Raw genomic sequence first — 25,227 nt, 5'->3', positions numbered from 1 at the left:
TTCTTCTTCTATGGGTAGATATATTAGCGTTTTCAACTTTCGTGGGTAGAAATGGTAGTTTACTCATTAAAAAACATTATAATTTGAGTAATTAACGGCGGTGAATTTTAATGAAAACAGACACTTAAGAGAAGACAAGAAGTTGAGAAGTAAAGGAGAGAAAATTAAAAGTGGCTACTTGTTTTTATTTCTTACTATTGATTCGTTTTAATAATTTTAGACGATTAGAATTTAGGATTTTTTTTAATAAATAAAATAAATATATCAATTATGAAAATAAGTATTTATGAGCATCTTTATTGAAAAACATCACATCACTTATCTCATTTACAGTATAAACTAAATAAATAAACACGTATCTCGTTCACACTGTAAATAAGATAAGACTGAGAATAAATGCAGCGTATATTTTATTTATACTGTAAATGAGATATGTGTTTGCTTATTTTGTTTATACTGTAAACGATATAAGTGGGTAATTATAACGTTTACAGTGTAAACGAGATACATTAAGACAATTTTTCAGCGGCTATAAAAGGATGTGCAACTCTTTATATTCTTCACAAATATTTCACTTCTTCTTTACTATCTATTCCCTCCGAAAATAAGCAAAATGTCTAGTAGTAGTGGTTTCTAGGTTGTAAGTGTGTATTCGAATTGCCGTATGAGAAATAGTGATAATGGGGTGATATTTGAGTGTGAGAATCCCATTCTGTTGTGTACCTAGCTAGTAAGCTCATTGATGGAATTGAAGAGTCTGATATTAGGTAGCGTCGGTGGGAGAGGGAGAAAAGAGATCGGAATAGTGGAGTATAAATTGATAGCACTAATGGAAAATAGAATATTTAGGTTTCGTCTATTTTTGCTCCATGGCGACGAGCATGTGCGCCTGATGTTTGACATCCATGAGAGAATCATGGTGGAGCAAGTGATGCAGCTTTTTGTGGAGGTTGGCAACGTCGGTGGCGGTGGATCTGGGTCATCAAACTTCGTCCAACATGACCCACCTCTCGCACCACCACCGATTCATGTTGTCAGTCCAGTGGAAGACATGGAGGTTGACGGTGAGGAGTCTGACGAGGAGTATATTGCGAATAGCAACGAGAGCGGTTCCTCCAAGGATGATGATGAGGAAGAGTTTGTATCGGAGACCCGGTTGAGGCATCACGTATGTATCTTTTGCCTCCCCCGCGTCTAATTCCGGCATTGTCATCTGTACCCAGTCACTATGGTACGTTGGATCTAGACGAGATGCACGAGAAAAACTCATTAGGAAACACGGGTGAGGAAGATTACAACTTGGACGGTGGGGTGGACTTTAGGGTTGGCCACAGATTCAAAAGTAAAGATGCAGTAATGCAGGGTGTTAAGAATTACAGCATTCGCAGAAGTGTTGAATATCGAGTGGTGGAGTCCGATCGGTTGAAGTACCATGTGCGTTGTCGACAACATGCAGCAGGCTGCTCTTGGAGTCTCCGACAGAATCTCAGATACTGGTACGTTAAGGATTTATTGTATTTAATGTTGTTAGTTGTCGTTGTTATGCTTGTTGAACATGTTTACCACTGTTGTTCTATTTCCCTAAGGAGGTGCGTAGGGTAGGAGAAGCGCAAACGTGTTTAGCACCCACAATGTCGCAGGACCACCGACAGTTGGACAGCAGTCTCATCTGCCGTGTCATCCTCCCATTGATACAGTCAAATCCGTCCATTAGCATCTCAGTCTTACAAGGTGTAGTTAGGCTGAGTTATTACTTCAAACTCTCATACATGAAGGTCTAGATAGCGAAGCAAAAGGCGATTACACAGATATATGGTAACTGGGAGGAGTCTTACAACAAGGTGCCGATGTTGTTGCAAGCGCTGCAAAGTTGTTGTCCCAGAGTAACTGATCCAACTCCCAATGCCATCTGTGGACCCTCTGCTCGTGCTGGTCCCTGCTCTGCTGTGTCATCACAATCAATATGTAGCACCTCGCATGCTATCGGAGGGTGGCTGGGTCATTAGTATCGGGCAGCATTTGTCGATCACGATCCCAAAGACATGTTAATTTCAAGGAGAAGGACTCCTTCCTCTGTGCTCCCTGCTGCTAGACTGGAGGAGGCTGGGCTTTGAGTAACCTCTCAACCAACTCCCAGGCCCCGATACCGTACCACGTGTGAAGTCACGAAAGCAACCACCCACGGACTCTCCATTAGTGTGCAGCCCAATGTGGTATGCGACATCTTGGAGGGTGATCGTGCACTCACCCACGGCATGTGGAAGGTGTGAGTCTCTGGACGCCAACGCTCAATGAATGCTGTGATCAGGGAGTTGTCGAAGACAAAATCCCTGGGCGGCAACACATCACTGAACCCGGCCTCCCTCAGGTATGGAACAATGGCGTTTGGTAGTGGGAGTGTGTGACTCGCTCTCCTCAGGAGAAGCAGGCGAGGCCTCTGGTAAACAATAAGAATACCGAATCAGAAATTAATTTGGCTTATAAGTAAACAATTCAAGCAAATAAGCACAAACACTTAAATATAAATTTATTTACATAAAAAATTTTACTGGAATAATAGAAATGCTTATATAAATGATTAACTTTAACGTTTATTTTGATACAAATGAAAATGTCTCCTAAGATAACTAATGACTACACTTTCTATTTTAATTAAGGAAAGGAAAAGTATAAGGAGATAATAAGAGTAGTAAACAATGTGAACAATGGAATAAAAAAGAAAAATGAAATCAAAATCATAAATCATTTTATTAATTAATTATTAATAATTTCATATTTTTGAAATTTAAAAAATAAGGATTTCAAATTAAACCAAATCACAAACGGTGCAGTTACACCCATTATCATACTAACCTCCCTCCTCTATTCACAAACTTCGGCCTGCAGAGCAACCCAGCCGCTACTTCACTTCCCGCTCTCCGGTCAGACGCCGCCCAGACTCTAGTCGTCGTCGCCTAGCCTTTAGACGACGCCGCCCAACCTCTTCGGGAACATCTTATCGCGCTGCACAATCCCCGGACAGCCTCCTTCGCGCTACCCACCCGCCACCGGCCGTGTAGTCTCCCCCACAGCCCACTGCCACCCAGACTCCAGCTGCCGCTGCCCATCCTTCAGCTGATGCCGCCCAACCTCTCCACGAACGAGTGATCACGCTGCACAAGTCTCGGACAACCTCCTTTGCGCTACCCACCCGCCGCCGGCCGTGCAGACTTCCCCTCAACCCACTGCGTTCTCCGTCCTAACGTCACCATTCGTGACAGATCCGATCAACATACGTTGTCATATGCATCTACATTTTCGTACATTCATCACCCCTCACATGCATGTAAATGGAGTCCGATTTGGTTGAACCGCTTTGTACTGTCCCATCTTCATTCACTGACGACAATTCCTCCCCTGCCTCCATGCATCGCCGTCGACTCTCTCCACACCACAAATGTGTTGGATGTTCAATTCACTTGGTATGTAGATAGTTATTTTAATTCTTAATTGGATGGTTAATTGGTTTTTTTGTTCGATTCAATTTAGGTATATACAATTAACAAATGCTGGATGGTCATTTCACTAAGTAGCCGGATAATTATTTTAATAACTACGTGGATAATTGTTTGATGACGATTTCATGATGGTGATGGGGGAAGGGCTACAGGGATGGACAATGATGGCCGGTGAGGGAGCTTCTAATGCTGGAGAGATAGGATGATTGATGAGGGTGGGGTGGCAGACGGTTTGGGGGGGGGAGGGAGAGAAGAGGGTGCTTGGGTGAATTGTTTTGGTAAATTATGGTTGGGATAGTTAATTTTTTGAAATAACTGTTTGAGTTTTTTGGCTTAAGTAATTTGGAAAGTTTTCTTACTTTGTTTTCCTTGTATTGGGCTAAATTCGAAATCCATTGTTCACATTGTTTAGATTCCTCATTGTCTTTCTAACGGAATTGCTTAATTAATTTAAGAGTAAAAGACAAATAGGTCCCTGACCTTTTTAAACGCGGACATTTTCGTCCCTCAAGATTTGGAAAATATATTTCGATTCCTCACCATGTAAAATCCGTGACAATTATGTCCTTCCGTCGAATTGGGGCTGGAAACGGTAACGGAGATTGCTGACCTGGAGGGGTGGTGAGTGATGTGTCCGTTACAGTTGCTTAGGTGGATGGGGAACAAATTGTTAAATGACAATTTACTCCTTAATGGCCAAAACGACTATAGATGCTCTCCTACCAAAAACTCATTTCTCAACTTTCAGATCACAACAGCAACTCAGTTTTCACAGATCTCAACAAGAGCAGCCAGGCTGCAAGTGCTTCTTCTAATCTCCCATTAAACATACCGTTGAGTAATTCTGTGAGCTGAGATGTGAGGAGATAAAAAGCTGTGGCACTTGGATACAGTCAAGATGCAACTGTTAATTAAGATTCAGTGTCAAATCACATATCATATGAAAAGGTAAGTCATTTACACGTGCTCCATTCTATGATATTCAATCAAAACTGCTTCAGGATGATATACACACACATACCAAAAGTCCACGGTCTATGAAACAACAAAAGAACTACAATGCCCTAATAAAAATGTTAATAAACCTTCAAGCAAAAAATCCCAGTTGTAAATGCAAGCTCACCAACAAAAAATAACATAAATGTATAATAACATGCTATATGAGTAACATAAGTACAAAACACGTCACAACTCACAAGAGGACACTTGCTGCCAGAAGGGAAATGGATAGCCAGAGATTTCATGAGCTGATGACTACAATGATTTGCCAGATCACACAGGAATAAACATCTTTGGGCACAATACAACTTTCTTTTATATATATATATATATATATATATATATATATATATATATATATATATATATATATATATATATATATATATATATATTATTGTATGCAATTACACATAGCAATAGACATATACATTTTAGCACCATCGAACAACCATATAACCTATTACTCATGCTAACTTGGACACCATAATAAGCCAAACAAGATTGAAAAACATCAATCATAAAATGGAAAAATAAGTACCTATATGCTTTAGTATGTACCAGGGTCAGGCTGCAAGAAATTCAATTGACTGCTTGCACACCTATATTACCCCCGGAGCCACGGTCATAGACAGTTCCACCTGATCTAAGATTAGATAGTAAGGCATCATGACCACTCAAGACCACTTGGAAAAAGCCATCCACTCCTTTTGCAAGAAGATCTAATCCTTCTGAAAGCTTTTCTGTCGCTCTGCCTAATTGCTCATAAGTCTTCAGATCCAATTCTATCTCAATGGGTTCCACCACATCAAGGATAATTGGGTATAATTCCTTAACAGCAGAATCAACTGCTTCCAACTCCTTCAACACAGTAAATTGCCCACTAGAAAATCTAACTCTAACTTTCTCAATTACAAAATTTTGCAAATTTTTAAATTCTGGGGACCATGTATATATTTCAGCCACATCCAAATCTATCAACTTCTTAGTCGAGCCTGAAAAAGCCGCTGCAAACACACTATATACAAATACTGTCTGAACCTTTACTCCATACATAGCTTGCATCAAAACCTTCCCATTGGGAGACTTTTTTGACCTTTGGAAGATGAAGTGACCCAACAAGATTATCCAAGATTCCATCACATTTTTCAATCCTAGGGTTCCTAGAATCAATATGCTTCTTCCAACCATCAAGTGAAGGACAGTTATTTTTTCTATTTATTGTATTCTAGGGATCCTTCACTCATCGTCGACGATTGCTCCATCAATGGCCATTGCTTCGTCGATCCGTTTTGATGAAATAGGGCTCATTCTAGCATACAACGTCGTTTTGGCCATCAAGGACCAAATTGTCCTCCGACAATTTGTTCCCCATCCACCTCATGAACCGTAATAGACACATCACTCACCACCCCTCCAGGTCAGCAATTTTCGTTACCGTTTCCAGTCCCAATTTGACGGAAGGACATAATTGTCACGGATTTTACATGGTGAGGGATCGAAATGTATTTTCCAATCTTGAGGGACGAAAATGTCTGCGTTTAAAAAGGTTAGGGACCTATTTGTCTTTTACTCTTAATTTAAATAAAATTATTTAGTGAAATAGTGAATAACAAAATTCATTTCGCAACTCCTATCTATGGTAGATTAAGTGAAAATGTTTACTTAAAAAACTTAACAAAAAAATAATTTACTTAGATATTTGGTAAATACAAATATAAACATTTTCCTAAATTGTTAATGGATTTTTTTTTGAAATAAATAAAAAATATTATTTCCCAAAAAAAATTATTTTAATTTTAAATACCAAGATACGTTTTTTTTTATTTTAGGCAAGTTTGCCGCATCCCAGCAAATTCTATAATATTAATAGAGTTCGCCTCACCCCAGCGAACTTCATTTCGAATTCTCATAATTAACTAGCTGACTCAAATTCTTAAGTTTCACAACGGGTAATGGCAACCATTATCATCGTTTCCATAGTACATAGGAGTATACAACAGTATACATGAATAAGTCGTATTTTTTTAGGGGAATAAGTTGTATTTTTTTGGAAAAATAATTATTTTTTTAATTTATAATAAAAAAAATTCTTGTTAAATATGGTTATTCCTGTATCTATGTATTTCTGAGGACAATAATAATAGTTGCCATTGTCGCTTGCTGGTTGTTTGTGTACTTTTGTGTACTCCTATATATGTACTCTTGGAGATGATGATAATAGCTTAGAAATTTGAGTTTCGTTCTTAGCTAGGTTTTAAGGAGAATTAAGGTGAAGTTTGCTGGAGGCGCGGCAAACTCTATAAAATTATGAAAGTTCGCCGGGGGCTGCGATAAACTCATCCTGAACAAAAAAACGCATTCCGAAAATTAAAGTTGAAATAACTTATTTTTGAAAATAATATTTTTTATTTATTAAAAAAAATCCAATTGTTAATACCTAAATTAATAACTAAATTAACAAACATATGCTTAACAATAATTTAGTATACTAGCATTTATACCTAACATCATATCCTAACATTTAAATAAATCCTAACCTTAGACCCTAACTTTAATTAATAACTAAATAAATAACATCCAGTTTAACTTATATCTAAACATCATATCCTAATATTTAAACTGATCCTAACATGTACTGCATACTACCTATGTAAAATTACCCTAATTAGGGAGTTACATTTATGCTTTAACATAAACATAAAGCAAAAAACAATACATACCTCAAAGTCTTCTGCCCCTGCAATGTGCTAAGTCGCGTCGAGTCTATTAATATCTCCATCGTGGTTATCAGCGCGCGCTATATTCTTTGTGTAACTCTGAAATATAATTAGAAAGGGTTAAAAGTGGAAAAAAAGGGCAAAAAAAGAAAGTCAAAGGGTTAAAATCCTCACTGTAGACGAGATTACATATATAGGCATCTGCTCCTCTTATCTCGTTTACAGTGTAAACAAAATAAGACCGTTACACAATATGTGTATAAACGTAATACAACCATGTCTTCCTCAGTCTTATCTTTTATTTCGTTTACAGTGTAAACAAAATACGTGTTTACTTATTTCATTTACACTATAAACAAAATAAGTGATGTAATGCTTTTCAATAAAAACTCACATAAATTTTTATTTCTGTAATTAATATATTTGTTTTATTTATTTAAAAAAATCCTTAGAATTTATCACTTGATGTTGTCAATAATTTTTTTAGTGAAAAGGATATGCTCGTTCACAACACTATGTTGGCCATTATAGTTTGTGGGTCATTTGGGTGTCAAAACTAAAATAACATTATTTTATAGATTTTAGTATAATATTTGGTTGTTTATATATAGATTTTATAGCATAATATCGCGTCTCAAGTGGTTTAGACATGTGAGAAGAAGACCGACAGAGCACTCAAGAGGGTGGATCAAATGGAAGATGGACAAGAGGTAAAAGGTAGAGAAAGAGTAAAGAAGATTATCCATGAGGTGGTCAAACGAGATCTACATGTAAACGGTCTCTCTGTAGACATGATACATGATAGAGCTCAATGACGTCGTTTGATTCATGTAGCCGACCCCACCTAGTGGGACAAAGGCTTTTGTTGTTGTTGTTGTTGTTGTTTATATATTGGAAAGAATAAAGCTTTACATCAAAGCAAAATATTTAACTAATTCTAACCAAGTTGTTATAACCGCTTTTAAAATCACACGTCTTTTCCTCCTCCTCCTCTTTCTTCTTACTAACATTTCAGTTGCTATTTTTTCTTCTCCTTTTTTCTCTCTTTTTTGCGTTATTGTCGTCACCACCGCTATCACTACCTTCTCCTCCTCCTCTTCCCTTTTTTTATTTGATTTTTTCTTTCATTCGTTTTCCTCCTCCTCCTTCTCCATCATCATCACTGTTATCATTATATCGTCATCATCATCATCATCGTCACGTCATCTTCTTTATTGCATCATTATTATTGTTATTGTTGAATTTTTGTCATATTAATGACTTTGTCTGGTCCAAAATTAATTTGGATGCGTTTTTGTTCGTGATTTAATCATGTTTGTGTGCTTGTTTTCAAATTGAGTTTGCGTGTCGCAATGATTAAGTAATGTCGGTGTAAAAACTAAGAAATTTATGTGTATATTTTATTCTGATAAGTTCTGCATAATTTAAAACTCAGCACAACGATGAGGGGTCCAACCTTTCCTTCCTCAAAGTGAGGGAGAATATTATCTACAACACGATCAAAAAGCACACAATTTATCCGAGTCCTGCATATTAACTTGTTAATAAAATGTCGCAGTACTTTGTTAATCATTTTATAACTATTGCATTAGGCCATGATAAATTACTCTAGGTCTTGCAATTGCTTCTTCTTCTTCTTTTTTATCATCATCTTTTTTTTTCATATTCATCTTTTCTTTCTTGTTTTACCTCTTAAGTTTCTTTTTGTTTTACTCTCTATATAAGAATAAAAACAATGAACCTACATTCATTCAACTAAAAGAAAGAAATAAAAAAAAGAAGAGAAAATGCAGTATTAAAGAAGACATTTTTGTGCTTTATAACAAAATTTTGGTGTAAAAACTAAGAAATTTATGTGTATTTGTTAAAAATTTTTGGTGTATTTTTATTCTGATAAGTTCTATATAATTTAAAACTCTTCATCTTTCTCCTCTTCATCTTCTTCTTCTTCTTTATCATCTTTTTCTTTTTATTTTACCTTCTCAAATTTTTTCTTGTTTTACTCTTTTAATAAGAATAAAAAAAATCAAACAAAGAAAAAAAAGAAATACATAATGTTATAAAATTACTAGGAAGAGGATAAACCTACGTTCATTAACTAGCTAAAAGAAATAAAGAAATAAGGAAAAGAAGAAGAAGAAAAAAATACAGCATTAAAGAAGACATTTTTTTGCTTTTATAGCAAAATTTCAGCGTAAAAACTAAGAAAATTTATGAGTATTTGTTAATAAATTTTGGTATATTTTTATTCTGATAAGTTCTGCATAATTCAAAACTCTTCCTCTTTCCCATCTTCTTCTTTTTCTTCACCATCTCCTTTTTTTTCTTATTATCTTTTCTTTCTTATTTTACCTTCTCAACTTTCTTCTTGTTTTACTCTCTTAATAAGAATCAAAAACAAAAAAATCAAACAAAGAAGAAGAAGAAACATATAATGCTGCAAAATTACTAGGAAGATGATGAACCTACATTTATTCAACTAAAAAAAAAAGAAATAAGAAAAAAGAAGAAGAAGAAAAAAATGCAGCATTAAAAGAAGACATTTTTGTGTTTTTCTAGCAAAATTTCGGTGTAAAAAGTAAGAAATTTATGTGTATTTGTTAAGAAATTTCGGTGTATTTTTATTCTGATAAGTTCTGTATAATTTAACACTCTTCCTCTTCCTCATTCTCATATTCTGCTATTTCTTTTTCATCTTCTTCTTATTTTATTTTTTCATAATTCTTTTTGTTTCACTCTTTTAAAGAGAATAAAAAATATTAATGCTGCAAAATTACTAGGAAGAAAATGAGAAAAAGAAAAAATGCAGCAACAACAACAGTAATAAAAGAATGACGATAAAAAGAAAATACGCGAAAAGAAGAAGGAACGTGATGAAGATGAAAGAAGAATGTGAAGAAGAAGGAAGAACGCGAAGACGAAGAATGAAAATAATTTTTGTTGGTGAAGTGTGCGTGCACCCGGTGTGTGTAATAAAAGTGATTTTGTTAGGTTTGTGCCAACTTGATTGGATTTGGTTACCAAAAAGACTTAGATGTATAACAAACTGTATCGGTGAGTCACATTTATAAAATTTAGTGGCTAAATAGAGATAATTATTTTTCATTTAAATTTTTTTTATACTTTTTGATGAATAAATTTATGCATTTTAAATAGAAATTATATATATATAAAAGTGAAAATTCAGGTACAGTCAATCTCATGTAAAGTTGATAACTGAGAGATTGATTGTACGTGAATTTTTACCTCTAAAAAAATTAAGAAGCGTGCACGGATGTAATAAATTTAATAAAATCAATTAATATTAAGCTATTATTAGGATAACTAACTAAATATAAGTATTTTATTTTAAATTTGATCATAAAAATAAAATGATTTAATTTTATTTTTAAAAGAATTGTAAGAATATATGAATTAAGATTAGTCACCAAAAAAAAGAATTAAGATTAAGATTGTGACTCAATTATAATAAATAGAAAAAATTTTAACTGTTGATCTAAATTATAAAAATATATATAATATATATTAATTAAAATCAACTGATAAAACAATTGGAAAAAATTTAGGGGTCAGCAACTTTGTTAAATTCTAGTTAGCATGTAACCAGTAAAGAAAAGTGAGTCATTGGATAAAATCTCACACCCATCTCACACCATTAAAACTATCATTAATGACTATTTAATGGCTACAAATCACAAAATTACTGACCCCCTAACATTCCTCAAAACAATTAGAACACCGATATTCTCAATACACTTGAAACTCTTCTTAATAAATATACTAATAACTGTAACCTAAAGTTGTTTGATATGTTTCTAATTTTTTCATTAAATAAGTGTTCCTAAAAATTATTCAATTACTTCCCCTCTCATCACCTCTCATCCTCGCCGGCTCCTGCCCGCTGCTCACCATTCTCGCCGGCTACAGCTAGTTTCTCGCCTTCTCCTCTCCTTGTTGCTGACCTGTCACCATCTGCTCCCCGTCGCCGCAGCACCTTCTTCTTCTGCTCTTCCCAGTGCCACTGTCATCGTCTTCTCCTTCACTTGGCACCGCGCCTTGGTCGTCTTTTCCAACATGTAAATCCCTCTCTTCTTTGATTTTGATTCGGTTTTAAGCTGGATTTCAAATCACATTTGCTTAAGAAGAGCTTCTGTTTGGTCAGCAATCGTTTGAAATTAGCAATGATAAGGCAGGACTATATTGGGTAGAGTATCAACCTTATATCAGAAGTTTACATTAGTTAGAACCAGGTATTGAAGTATTCTTTCACTAGTACCTTAATTTTTTGGTCTTCATGATGATTGATAATAAAATTGAATATTAGGTTGTTATTTATATTATGTTATTGTTTAAAAGAAAAACAGTGGCTAGATGCATTACTTTAATGTCATACAAATCATTTTAATTTTGTTTATTGTAACTATCAAGGTTTCATGTATTACATATATGATTAGACTAGATAGGCGCTGCTTAGTTCTTGTGTATGCATATATTATTTATTATTATGTTGAGAAATGAGAAGTTTGAATCGAGATGCTAAAATAGAAGAATGAAGGCAAGAGATGGATCCAAAAGAAACTAGAACCTTGCTCATTTACCTTGGTCCATATAATTTATTTATTTATTTATTCTTGGGTTCTTTAGTTAAAGGCTGGCTTATATATGTGATTGAACTTGATAGTTCTGCTTAGGTCTGCATATAACTATAGCTCCTGCATATAGAGAGATAGGTTAAAAGAGAAGAATGAAGGAAAGAGAGGGAGCAAAAAGAGACAAGAACCTTGTTCTCCTTGAATGAAGCCACAACCTTGCCCGTTTCCCTCTTTTGAATGAAGCCAGAATTTTGCCATCTTCCTTTCCTGTAAAAAAAAACCTAGCAGAGAAAAACATATGAAATGAGAAAATTTGGAAGAGAATAATGAGAGTTCCAACTCTCGACTCTACTTATATAAGGTAAATTTCTGTGAATTTTAATATTGACTAATATTTTAATATTTCAAACTTCTCGTGACTGTAGTTCAGCTAATTTATTATTAATGTGCAGGTTCACTTTTTCAAATGTGCAGCAGAGAGAAAAGTGTCAAAGCGGAACGTAAACACTGACTACCTGCATGTTGATATCCCATTGCACATCACTGCACAACATTGCACATCTCATATCCCATTGTTTTCTTGCTACAATATTTCTGCCCATTTGTCTCAGCTTGACACCTCACCTTCATCTCCTCCTTGCTACATAATTTTATATTTAGTAGATTTGGCTATGCATTTGGGTCTGTTACCATCTGATATGTATCAAAGTGTTGGGGCAAGGCGCCTCCTATACCGCTCTCAGATAACACATTACGTGAAAGCAGGTCTCATTGACAATGCCATCAAGGTGTTCGACGAAATGACCCAATCAAACTGCCGCCTCTTCAGCCTTGACTACAACCGCTTCATCGGTGTCCTCCTCCGCCAGTCCCGCTTCGACCTTGCTGAGCACTACTACTTCCACCACGTCATCCCCCAGGGCTTCTCCCTCTCCCCATTCACCTATTCCCGCTTCATTTCTGCCCTCTGCAGCGTCAGGAATTTCACCCTCATCAACAAGCTCCTCCGTGACATGGACGCACTCGGTTGCATCCCTGACATATGGGCCTTCAATATCTACTTGGACCTCTTGTGGCGTGATCATCGGTTGGATGATGCTCTGGAACTTTTCCATTGCTTGTCCCGCAAGGGAAGAGAGCCTGATATTGTTAGTTACACTATCCTCATTGATGCACTGTGCAAGTCTCGCCGGTTCAATGAGGCTGCTGGGTTTTGGCGAGGTTTGATTGATAAGGGGCTGAAACCTGATGCTAAGGCTTGTGGTGCTCTTGTGACTGGTTTGTGTTCTGGTGGTCATGTTGATTTGGCTTATGAGCTTGTTGTTGAGGTGATCAAGGGTGGTGTGGAGGTTAATAGTTTGGTTTATAATGCTTTGATTGGTGGGTATTGTAGGGTAGGGAAGATTGATAAGGCGCTCGCGATTAAGGCGTTTATGAGCAAGAATGGGTGTCTGCCGGACTTGGTGACTTATAATACCTTGTTGAATTATTGTTGTAATGAGCTTATGTTGGATGAGGCAGTTAGGTTAGTACAGTCAATGGAGACGAGTGGTGTGGAGCCAGATTTGTATAGTTATAATGAGCTGCTAAAGGTTTTTTGTAAGGCTAACCAAATGGAAAGAGCTTATTGGATTATGGTAAATAGGATGCAGGTTAAAGGGTTGTGTGATGTTGTTTCTTACAATACCATTATCGATGCGTTTTGTAAGGCACACCAGACTGGGAGGGCTTATAACTTGTTTAAGGAAATGTATAGGAAGGGGATTCAACCCGATGTAGTGACTTTCACAATCATTATAAAAGCATTTCTGAGAGAAGGTAGTTCTACTGTGGCCAAGAAGCATCTTGATCAAATGACCAAGATGGATATTGCTCCTGATCAAGTATTCTATACGACAATAGTGGATCACATGTGCAAGACTGGAAAAATTGATACGGCTCATAGCATTTTCCGTGACATGGTGGAGAATGGTATAACTCCAGATGTTGTCTCTTACAATGCCCTCATAAATGGGTTTTGCAAGGCTTCTCGAGTTACAGATGCTATGCATCTATATGATGAAATGCAAGCGAAAGAATTCCATCCTGATGCGGTAACTTTCAAGTTGATAGTTGGAGGGCTTATAAGGGAAAACAAGCTTTCAGATGCCTGTAAGGTTTGGGACCAGATGATGGAAAAGGGCTTTACACTCGACAGTCATGTTTCTCAGACCCTGATCAATGCCCTTCAATTGAGTAATGCCACATAAACATGACATTTGTTAATGCCATCATCACACGTTCCTTTCTAATGGAAAACTGGCCTAATCGTTTGCTCGGAAAATTGTATGTGAAAGCTTGGCAACATGTTGAAGTGGTACCCTTTCTGCATGTTATGGCACCTGCAAATCTGTTTATCCCTTTTCTATGTTGCTCACGGTGCAATCCCTTACCATGACTGTTTACTTGCTGCTCATGCTTTTGGACACTGAAACATACTACTGATTCACTGGCCAGTCTATATTAAAGGATCCAAGGCCACCCATCAAGCGTGGTTCAGTAATGGTTTTCTGCCACAAATGGAGATGCTGGTGTGCAGGTTTTGCTTCATACTGCCAACTGACTATTTACATGATGGATTGTTTGTCAATACTCAATATGATATAGGGCAAGTAGTTAGTTTCCCTTTGGCCATTTTTATACATGGGGAGCTATGCACCTGTTCCTTGGTTTCATCTACCACAAACTGGTGTCAGTACCAATTGATTGAAATCACTCTAGCTACATACTTACGTCCCCTAGTTGTCTTCCTTCAGATAGAGGATGCCTTTGAGTTCGTTTTACTTTGCTCCTTTACTATTGGGGTAAATCCTTGGCTTGTGGCTATTCAATTCAGTTTGAAGTCATATTCAGCCTTGCATATCAGAAAAGTTGATGATGAACATTTTATGTTGTTTTATGGCTCTATACATATGAACAACAATATAGCACTCATTTTAATAAAAACTTATTTTGACTGCCTTCTGTGATATATTGCAGAGCATAAGTTTGATTGGAGAAACACATTCATTGGTGGTGTTGTTACCTACACTGAGTTCCTTGCTACCTTTCTTCCTGTTATCCATGCAAATTGTTGAGCAATAAATTCAAAGTTTTATACCCCAAGCGTCCTGGGACTTATAGTACCAAATTGATAGTTTATTATTTGTGCATATTTCTAGACTCACATAACTCACCAGAAGAATATGGAAAACATACAAGCCGGTCCACTAAGTAGCCTTGTTAGGTTTTGTATTCGAGTTTATTAGATATTTAGATTATGGAAAACTGTGAATGTTGCCCCAATTTATGTGTTACTTTATTACTTGATTACTTCTCATATTCATAGTTTTGAATTAGCATATAAGAACCTTTTTCTTTTTTTTCCCAGATTATAATGTTAAATTGAAACTTGGATGACCTATACTAATATTAGTTTGGGCAATCTTTGATGTTTTTGTCTCTATCTGCAGCATGGAACTTCAGGCTTCTTAAAAGAAACGTCACCCAAATGGTTTCACTTGTCCAAGTATGTTTTTGTTTAATTGCAGCATATTATTTTTCTTAGAAAAGTTACTAATGATCCTCGATACTCTTTTTGTATTTTTCATTTTTTGGTCCCTGCTGCAACTCCTATATGAAAGTATGAAACAAAATAAGACAACATGAAAGTACAAAACAAAATAAGGCAATAAAGGAAAAATTTGTTTGCAAATGATTTGACAAGAGCATACTTTCTGAAGGGCTTCCGAAGCAATGAAGAATGATCAGTAACCACCAAATCTTTGTTTCATTTGGTAAATGTCACTTTTCGATGAACTATTTTATTTACCCATGTATTCAAGAGAATCTTATTTTGGGGGAAAAAAGGACTCCTTTCTTGAAGCAGTTGCATTCAGTTAGGTAAGCATCAAGGTTCAAATAAACGGTTATTCGTCAAAGCTAAGTTTGAAAATGGTGGTTTCTTATGGTGTCTCCTTTTCCTCTTTGCGGGTATGAAACAAAAATGCGTGAAACAGAACAAATTTACAGATGTAGATCCTCGGCTGCAAACTGTCATTTGTATGTGATTTCTCCTGTCACAACTCAGTACAAGATTGGAGAACTGAGAATTGTTGATATTATTCACCAAATCTTGTTGCATGAATGCTTAGTAGTTATCAATGTCCAGCTAGTGAGTCTGGGTGAACTTCCAAGTTTCTGGGTTTGGTTCCTCACATTTCTTACAGCTATTTTGAGTGGTAGTTTGGGGGTTGGAGGGAATGGAGGAAGAATAGTTGAAGTAGAAGGCATTGTTGTTGACTACGTAATTCTGGAAGTAATGTCTTCTGTTCAGAAATTTGAAGATAACTTATGCCTGCAACTGTTGAAGCATTTACCGCAATTTTCATGGAACCGGGAAATTAAAGTGGTAGCTGTTCGATTTAGTATTTTACGAAGGGAGGTACTTAACACAGATTAAAAGAGTGAAGAGATACACAGAAAACTAGAAAAGGAAAAAATAACATGATTGTGGATTTTTCTTTTAATGATACTCCAAAAGGATCTATGTATCCTGTGTATCGTATGAATATGTATGTGGGCATCACCTTTTACGAATTCATATTTAATTCTTTATCATTTGAATGAAGGTGGTTGTTCCCATACATAATTCAATTATGTAGAGAGGTAGAGTGAGAGAGAGAAATCAATGTCAGTCCTTTTTTAAAGAAGACATTCGGTATATTATGCACTCTTCTATTATGTATGTGAGTTTCCACCTTGAATGAATGCTTCCATTTGTGTTTTCATTAATGAATGATCCCTCTTAAAAACTGCGCTGATTCCTCGAGTAGTCGGGTATATTGGGTGTTTTTAACTTAATAAGGTTGTAGAGTTTGTCATTCGTGTTTGTGGTCCATGTATTTTGGACCTTAGTAGGGGGAAGGTATCTTTTGCAATTAGTGTAGTTGGCTTGTAAATTGTGATAGAAGAAACTCAAAGTGCTCGTGATTGTTTAAGCCTTGCCTCGTTAGGACCTTTCGGCACTCATTTAATTTTAAATTAATATATCTCTGAACTGAAATTATGAGGCTAATTTGTGATCATTGCGGAATCTTTTATTCCAAAGTTCCTTCCACATGTAAACTTGCACAAGGTTTTTTCTTCGCCAGTGCTGATTTTCCATATAAATCTAAGCCATTCACGAGCCTGGCAAAAATTTTAGCATGCAACATAGACATACCACTTTATGTTAGAAAAACACAAATCAGCTTAATACTTAAAAGCGAGAAAAACACATTGTCCCACATACTTGGCTTATGTTTGATTCCTTACCTTTACATGAATCATCCTTGAAGTTCTGATGAAGTCATTCTCATTTCCTTTATAACTTCAATTTTTGTTTTGGGTTTAATCCTTCGTACTTTACACTAGCTTAATAGCAATAACATATGTCACTCTGTTTGTCTTCATTTCCCCACTTCATTTTCCGTTAACAACCATGTCTCGCCGAGAAACCAATCCTCATTTTTCTAGACCACCACCGCGAGGACATCCCGAAGATCATCGACAGTCACCTATTCTATTCGTACCAGCCTCAGAACACCATGGCCAATATCCACCACCAGCACATGGAGTAGCACCTACGCAACAAGAAGATCCCCCTTACCACCCTCATTTTCCATTGCAGCCGCGACCACAAGAACATCCCTATCCATTGCGGCCCCAGACGCAAGGACCACCACCACCACCGCCTACCTCAAAAGTGCCGACCCGTGACAAGCGTAGCAAACCACAACAACAATCACCACCACCACCAGAAGGACGAAGGAAGCGGCAAGAAGGTTTAGCTTACCCACCAAGCAAGCAAAAGGTAAAAATTAGTGAGCCATCATCTTCCAAGCCTCCCGTTGTCACCCCAGTGCTACCCCCACTTAGCCTCTCTCCTGAGCCTCGGCAGCAACTTCGTGAACCTCACAGCCCCACCCAAAAGCAGAGACATGATGGGCCGCGGCACCACCGCCCTCCATGGTTGCCTCCGCCGAAAAAGTCCAACCCTCTAACATGGTGTGGTGCTGTGTTATGCGTAATATTTTGGCTGATCATAATCATAGGAGGGTTGATAGTCCTAATAGTGTACCTTGTTTTTCGCCCCCAGAGCCCTCATTTCGACATATCTGGTGTCACCCTGAATGCTGCATACCTGGACTTTGGATATCTACTCAATGCTGATATCACCATTCTTGCAAACTTCACAAATCCAAACAAGAAGGTTCATGTAGACTTCAGCACAGTGAGCATCTATCTATATTACGGAAATACCCTCATTGCAACTCAATATGTGGAACCTTTCTCTGCTGCAAGGGCTCAGTCAAGGTTTGCATATATTCACATGGTGACTAGTCAAGTTAAGTTGCCACTGGGAGAGAGCCAGCGCATAGTGAAGCAAATGGAAAGCAATGGAGTTTTGTTGAGTGTGAGGGGTGTTTTCAGAGCAAGGTCTAAACTGGGAAGCATCTTAAGGTATTCATATAACCTCTATGGCCTCTGTAATCTCATGGTCACGCGCCCGCCAGATGGGGTTTTGCTCAAAAAGAAATGCAGAACGAAACGCTGAAGCACCATATTCTTTTTTGTCCTTCAACATTGGGGTGTTTTTTTGGTTCTACTTAGTTTCACCATATTCTTCTTCTTCAAATAGCAGCTTAATTGGGTTAACCTTTGTCGTCTTATTTATTTATTTATTTTCTTTTTTGCTAAGTGAAGAGCTACAAATTTGTATTCAACCATTCATATTCTTTTTCTTCTCCAGTCCACATATTCAAAATTTCTTTGTCATGCAGGGCTTTTAAATTTTACATGAACGCCTTGCCCAATAGTAATAAATCTGAAATCCACAACACGACAGACTGAAACTCAACTTGATATGCGTAGCTAGCGCTTATATTTTAGTAATCATACAGAGAACAACCAAGTAAATGAATGCTGATCATGGTCCTATAGCTTCTGAATAAGTAAAATATTTAACCACAAATTATCAACCATCAGAGTGGCGCAGCGGAAGCGTGGTGGGCCCATAACCCACAGGTCCCTGGATCGAAACCAGGCTCTGATATAACAGAGAAGCTTCCTAATTTTTGTAATGGGTTAATTACAATGTAAACCACTTGTCAAAGCATTAATCACTTTTTTAACCAAGAGAAGTGGGTAACTTAATAGTTAATATACTTTACTTAATGAAGACAGCCCCACTATTAAAATAAAGTTGCTCCCTCCACTGTTCGCTTGTCTCTTGTCTGTACAACGAAGTTTCCTACCTACCATTCTTCCCTCTCCTCTCCAATTTTATCCCCTATGCTGGCGCCTACGGTGGTAACTAACGAAACTGCCCTTTCAAAGAGAGGCTAGCGCAAAATATTGCCTACGTGGCACCATCCTACCCCTCAATTCTATCACACTCATCTGCATGGGACACCACCCAAACCTTTCTTTTCCCTTCCCCCGAGTTATTTTTATTATTCGGATTATAAAAGGAATGAAATAATCATACCCTAAAAATTAAAAAGAAAACGAAAGAAATAGGGAAATTCCAGTATCCGAAATCCCAATTCCTGGAACGGAGTGGTTGGTAGTGTGCGTTGCGGTGTTTCCTTCTTCTTCGTCATCTTCAGGTTCCCAATTACATGACACCATGATCCATGTCCTTTCAATTCGCAACCAATAACAACAGCATCATCGTCTATTCATCAGCAACCTAAAATTCTAAACCTAAAAACACTACTCCATTAGATTTTAATTTCAGAATATAATTTCTCCAACGTTTTTGGTCTTCGCTTCAATTCCTAGGGTTTATCGTTATTCTTATATGTTATTAAATTAAATGGCTGCCGCCGGCAACGAGGATGCCGACGCGGTGCTCAGCGACGTCGAGGACGAAGCCGGCGATCCTGGTCCGATCGCAACAAAAGCTCCGTCGCCGGAAGACGTCTCCGTCGAGAAACTACGGGAGCTTCTAGGCGAGCTTGATCGGGAGCGCCAGGCGCGTCTCGCCGCCGAGAACTCCAGGTCCGAACTTCAGGTGTCGTTCAACCGCCTGAAAGCGCTGGCGCAGGAGGCAATCAAGAAGCGCGACGAGTTCGCCAGGCACCGTGATGACGCCGTTCGCGAGCGCGACGAGGCGCTGAGGAAGAACGACGCCGTTTCCTTAGAACTGGCAGAATCTAAGAAAGCAAAGGACGAGGTTGCAAAGCAGTTGGAAGAGGTTGCGAGGGAGAGGGATTCACTAAGATCGGAGATTGGGAATTCAAGGCACATGCTTGAGACTGGCATGGAGAAGATTTCCGCCAAGGTCAGCAGCTTCAAGAATTTCGGGCCTAATGGGCTTCCACGGTCGCAGAAGTACACCGGCCTCGCAGCCGTGGCTTATGGTGTGATCAAGAGATCCAACGAGATCGTTGAAGAGCTCTTGAAACAGAACGATGCGACTTTGAAGTCTAGGAACGAGACTAGGGAGCAGATGGAGCAGCGGAATTACGAGATTGCCATTGAGGTTTCTCAGCTTGAAGCAACAATTAGTGGTCTCAGGGATGAGGTTGCAAAGCAAGGTTCCTCAATTGAGGGTTTGGAGAAGGACTTGGCTGATAGGGATAGGAAGTTGAGCGAGATGGAACATGAGATGAAGGAGAAGTTGAGGGAGGGACAAGGTGAAGCATCACGGTTGAAGGAGTTTCTTGTTGAGTGTGAGGATAAGTTGAGTAAATTGGAGGCGAGGATGGAGTCAATGCGGCCATTGTTGATTGATCAGTTGAGCTTTGTTTCAAAGATTCATAATCAAATTTGTAATGTTGTTAGGATATTAGATGATCAGAGTAGCTCGGAGCTGTCTGAGTCATTGTTTGTGCCGCAAGAAACTGATGTTGAGGAGAATATACGTGCCTCTTTGGCTGGCATGGAGTCTATATTTGAGTTGACTAGGATTGTTGTTCAAAAGGCAAGGGATTTGATTGAGGATAAGGATCGTGAAATTAAGAGATTGGATGAGACCGTAACTCGTTTAGTTAAGGAAAAGGATCAAATTGGCTCCTTGCTAAGGAGTGCTTTGTCAAAGAGGATGAAATCCGATCCATCTTCGAGAAAGAATGAGCTGTTTAAGGCTGCAGAGAATGGATTGAGGGAGGCTGGGATAGATTTCAAATTCAGTAAGGTTCTTGGGGATGGAAACGATGCAGTTTCAAATGACAAGATAGAGTTAACTGAAAAAGAGGAGGACGAAATATACTCTCTGGTGAAGTGTTCATTTTGTTTCTTGATTCTTGGTGAAACAAATTGTTTTCATCTCAGTTTGCAGCTTTTAATGTTCCTTGGACTTAATGAGTTCTTTATGCCTACATTGTGCACAGGCTGGAGCATTGGAGCATGTTGTAAAGTCATCTCAGCTTGAAATCATTAATCTCCACCACACTGTCGACGAATTAAGGTACTTAACATTAATCAGAACCAAATACGGTGTTATTTTCTAGGTTTCCTATTTGTTGGAGGTTGATAAATGAAAATCTTAACCTTATTCCTCATTGTTCACTGAAAAACTTGCTTATTTGGTTTCCTAGTTGCGCTGACTTAATCTTTAATTTTTTGTGTTTTCTTAACTGCATTAAGGGCAGAGTTGAGTTTACTTAAGCAGCACATAGAAGCTCAGGCTAAAGAGCTTGACCATAGAATGCACCGGATAGAGGAACTTGAAGAGAAGGAGAGAGTAGCTAATGAAAATGTAAGTTTAGATATGTGACTGTAAGCTTAATTTTATCTAGTTTCCATGACAATGGTTGGTTTTTTTCTGATATGTATATGGTGTAGAACGTAGAACTTGTCTTGGCCCTACAGTGGACGATTAGGGAGGGATATTTGATTGTTGGTATTTGTTTTAACCAAGTATCAAGTTGGTCAATTTGTGTGTTGTAGATTGAGGGGTTAATGATGGACATTGCTGCTGCCGAAGAAGAAATTAACAGATGGAAAGTGGCAGCAGAGCAAGAAGCTGCTGCAGGTAGAGGTGTTGAACAAGAATTTGTGGCACAGGTATGTTAGCAATATTTGTTTCCATGTTTGCTATATGTGGAGGGTTTCATAGAACATAGTTGAAAAATCACTTTTGAGAGCAGTTCTCGCTCTATCTCTTCCTTCAGTTGTGAAATGGTGAAGTGAGTATTTCAATATTCGCAGTTGATTAAAAATGACTTCTGATTGATAGTCATACCTTGTTTCCATGAATTCCATTACTGCAATCTAAAATCATGTTTTGTGCATTCACTCAATATCATTACACTTATGCTGGACAAATTTATTACTGTAAATATAGCAGGTTGCTATTTTAAGTTGCGATACAAAACCTCCTACTATGATCAGTGTTTAATGAAATTATTTGTGTTTTGTTCTGCATTTGCAAATTTGCCCTGTTAAAGTTGATTTTTCATACAAGTTATTTGGAACTGAAGTGATCTTTTACCTTTGGTATAAAGACTGAGACATAAATGTTACGCCAACTGTAAAAGCAAAAAACTATTGCTTTATAGTAAAAATCAATGATCAATGATTCTTTTCAAACTGGGTTTAAAACGAAGTAAAGATCAACCTAAATAAGTAAAAAGTCCAGCAAGTACGCTGCAAATCTTCTGATAGTACTGGTTCAGAGTTAACACAGAATAATAAAAGATAAGTGGGAAAAGAACGAGTGCATGTGATCACCTATTTGTTCTCTGGAATCTGGGTTGACCTAGAGGAAGACAATTATAGGTACAGCCAGAGGTATTTGAGAGACCCTCTCCCAATTCCTGCTGTTAAATTCCCATCCAATCCTTATCTACTTTTAACTGTTTCCTTTTGTTATTGTATGCTCATCAGAGCACCAATGCTTATTGCCCTGATCCTCTTCTTTGGCTTGTAGTATAGACCCATTTAGTAATTGGTTTACTGTTTATTCCACTATTCGTATTCCTAGTCATAATTGTTGGTTTCAAATTTCTAGTTGTCAGCACTGAAGCAGGAACTTGAAGAAGCAAAGCAATCCATGTTAGAGTCAGAGAAGAAACTAAAATTCAAAGAAGAGACTGCAGCTGCTGCCATGGCTGCAAGAGATGCGGCTGAGAAATCTCTCAAGTTGGCAGACTTGAGGGCATCTAGACTAAGGGACAGAGTGGAGGAGCTTACTCATCAGCTCGAAGAGTTTGAGAACCGGGAAGATTCAAGGGGACAAAACAGGCCTAGATATGTATGCTGGCCATGGCAGTGGCTTGGCATGGACTTTGTAGGAGTTCAGCGTCGGCCTGAAACGCAACAGGAGGCTTCTAACGAAATGGAGCTCTCAGAACCCCTCTTATAGTTGGATCTTTTTATGATCTTCATTTATTTTCTTTTCTTTCAATCTTTTTCTTTTTTTTTTTTTGGTGTATTTATGTTGATTTCTTCAAGTTTATGCCATAAATTCGTAGCTTATAGCAACAGGTTCCCACACACGCAATGCAGCAACGGTGGTGTTTAGTACCATCTTGGTTGTCCTGTACAATCCTTTCATTTGAGTAATTTGCACATACATTTTCATTACATTACACGAACCGAAGAGTCTAGATTTGCAGTCTTGTTTGCCCAATAAACACATTATACATTACCCCATTCTGTCCACTTTTGATGGAAGACAATGCCCTCATTTTGACTGGTACGGGATATGTCGTTTACCAACCTTCAAATGGAAGATATTGGGCAAAGTTAACGGTCAACAACACTGTCAAGCTTTTGTGTCTTGCACCGGGTACAAATGTCAATTTGAGTTACCATTTAACACCAAGTATATAAGTGCTAGTTATGCGATGGGATGGTTATAGGTAATTAGGTATATATTAGACTTTATTAGACTTTTCGAGGATTTGTATTCTTTCGAGATTTTCTGATGTAATATATTTCACTCATGGTTCAATTGTGCGGCGACATATGTGAAAGATGTGTTATTTATTATCACAATTATGCCATTCACCTTTTATGATACTTATAATTTAGTATTTAACTTTTGTCTAATTTAATTTTTTTAATTAATTTTAAATATTTAATAATTATTTATTGTTATATTTTTAAAATTAAATATTAATTTTTAATTTTTTAATAAGTTAGGCAAATATTTTTAGATGCTGTAACAATCACTTTTTTATTAATTGTCCTGGAGATCCAAATTGCAAGAGCTGAGATCCAAATTCCAAGAGCTTAAGATGCCATACGGGTCAAATTGAATGTGAGCGAAAAGTGGGAAGAAGAAAGCGACAGGTAGGTTGTGTTAGGATTGTCTCTCAACTAGAAATATGGAGAATTGGAGATAAAGAAATAGACATGGATATTTTGTTTTTATTCTTAAACAGTACAAAATTATAAGAATTTGTCGTTTTTAAAATAAAAAATTAGTTAATTTTAACTACTTTTATTGCTCCACTCTGTTGTATTGAACTCGCTTTACTTCAAAAAAAAATTAGTTATTTCTGTACTTGTTTTTACGTCTAAGGAGATTCTTAATCTTTATTATTTCTTCTTTTTTTTCTCCTAAAGCAATATTCAAATGCATTTGAAGAGGTAAAAACAATTCATGTGACTGAGTGCTTGTTTTCTTAACCCAGTTACCCACGTAATTGTTACCTAATCTTAGGGAATAAAAGGACAAGTCGACAACATAAAATATGAAAATGCATATGCATACACAATTATGGATGTTTCGTGATAAAGATCATCCATCATACCTAACGTAAATTCGTCAGTCTCAAAAAAAAAAAAAAAAAAAAGAAACACTAGATATTCCTTAGCTTCTTCCTCGTTGAAAGATTGCATCAATTTTGTGGCTTTTTTTTTTTTTTTTTTCGTTATGAAAAAAATGTTGGTGTTATCAATGAAATAGATATATAGACAAAATTTTTACTGTTATGGTCTCAGTCCAAAATGTAACTTAGGTTTTACTCTTTTTTATTTTTTTATTCAGGAAACAAAACAAACGCAGTCTATGTTTTGTTTTTTTGCAAGATTTTCAATTTTTTTTATTTTGTTTTAATCCAAACATAGCCTGCGTTTTATTTTTTGTGTCAGTTTTTTCTTTAAAAGATGCAAAATGCAGATTGCGTTTTATGAATGGTCAAAATTTTTTTTGGAAAACTAAAAACACAGGTTGCGTTTTATTTTAAAAAATATACTTTAATCAAGAGTCTTGCCTATAAATACGAAACAAGACTCATTCAACTTACCTCACTCCACTTTTACTCATCCTATTCTACTTTCTTGCACATATGTCGTAGTTCTTAGTTTTTTCGGAAGTTAGGTGTGTCTAAAAAGTCGGATTAGGTGAGGTTGAAGTTATGGAAAATATTGCAAATTTGCGAGTGTATTATAACGGTGAGG

The 25,227-nt window shown here is 37.0% G+C and overlaps 3 protein-coding genes and 1 pseudogene across 14 annotated transcripts; 3 read left to right on the top strand and 1 right to left on the bottom strand.

The window, feature by feature from the left end:
* Nucleotides 1–4,876: 4,876 nt before the first annotated feature.
* LOC112736092 (protein BPS1, chloroplastic-like) lies at nt 4,877–7,278 on the bottom strand (annotated as a pseudogene).
* Nucleotides 7,279–11,018: 3,740 nt separating this feature from the next.
* LOC112734347 (uncharacterized) lies at nt 11,019–16,640 on the top strand. Of its 12 annotated transcripts, XR_011880420.1 has the most exons (7): nt 11,019–11,292; nt 11,379–11,466; nt 11,939–12,169; nt 12,261–14,386; nt 15,300–15,355; nt 15,570–15,729; nt 15,846–16,640. XR_011880420.1 is itself a non-coding variant. In XM_029291802.2 (3 exons), exon 3 carries the CDS (start codon nt 12,480–12,482, stop codon nt 14,055–14,057), a length of 1,578 nt encoding a protein of 525 aa, XP_029147635.1. In that variant the 5' UTR covers nt 11,019–11,466; nt 11,939–12,169; nt 12,261–12,479; the 3' UTR covers nt 14,058–14,952. The 12 variants fall into 12 exon arrangements, 4 of the variants coding, with proteins under 4 accessions (XP_029147635.1, XP_072089731.1, XP_072089732.1 ...); XR_011880418.1 differs by having other exon boundaries at nt 15,300–16,640; XR_011880419.1 differs by having other exon boundaries at nt 11,908–12,169; nt 15,300–16,640.
* Nucleotides 16,641–16,970: 330 nt separating this feature from the next.
* LOC112734346 (uncharacterized) lies at nt 16,971–18,596 on the top strand. The gene has a single exon (XM_025783610.3). It carries the CDS (start codon nt 17,309–17,311, stop codon nt 18,422–18,424), a length of 1,116 nt encoding a protein of 371 aa, XP_025639395.1. The 5' UTR covers nt 16,971–17,308; the 3' UTR covers nt 18,425–18,596.
* A 498-nt stretch (nt 18,597–19,094) lies between these two features.
* Nucleotides 19,095–23,817, top strand: LOC112734345 (uncharacterized). The gene is made up of 5 exons (XM_025783609.3): nt 19,095–21,091; nt 21,207–21,283; nt 21,463–21,574; nt 21,766–21,882; nt 22,829–23,817. Exons 1-5 carry the CDS (start codon nt 19,688–19,690, stop codon nt 23,180–23,182), a joined length of 2,064 nt encoding a protein of 687 aa, XP_025639394.1. The 5' UTR covers nt 19,095–19,687; the 3' UTR covers nt 23,183–23,817.
* Nucleotides 23,818–25,227: the final 1,410 nt, after the last annotated feature.

This window comes from Arachis hypogaea, chromosome 3, assembly GCF_003086295.3.
Source record: "Arachis hypogaea cultivar Tifrunner chromosome 3, arahy.Tifrunner.gnm2.J5K5, whole genome shotgun sequence".
In the NCBI taxonomy this organism is placed as follows: Eukaryota; Viridiplantae; Streptophyta; class Magnoliopsida; order Fabales; family Fabaceae; genus Arachis; species Arachis hypogaea.
This window is presented reverse-complemented; position numbering and strand designations above follow the sequence as displayed.

Excerpts from the sequence above, each read along its gene's own strand:
- LOC112734347 (XM_029291802.2), top strand. The coding sequence starts at position 12,480 with ATGCATTTGGGTCTGTTACCATCTGATATGTATCAAAGTGTTGGGGCA.
- LOC112734346 (XM_025783610.3), top strand. The coding sequence starts at position 17,309 with ATGTCTCGCCGAGAAACCAATCCTCATTTTTCTAGACCACCACCGCGA.
- LOC112734345 (XM_025783609.3), top strand. The coding sequence starts at position 19,688 with ATGGCTGCCGCCGGCAACGAGGATGCCGACGCGGTGCTCAGCGACGTC. Across the intron at positions 21,284-21,462 it reads CACACTGTCGACGAATTAAG|GGCAGAGTTGAGTTTACTTA; the intron begins GTACTTAACATT and ends AACTGCATTAAG. Across the intron at positions 21,575-21,765 it reads AGAGAGTAGCTAATGAAAAT|ATTGAGGGGTTAATGATGGA; the intron begins GTAAGTTTAGAT and ends TGTGTGTTGTAG.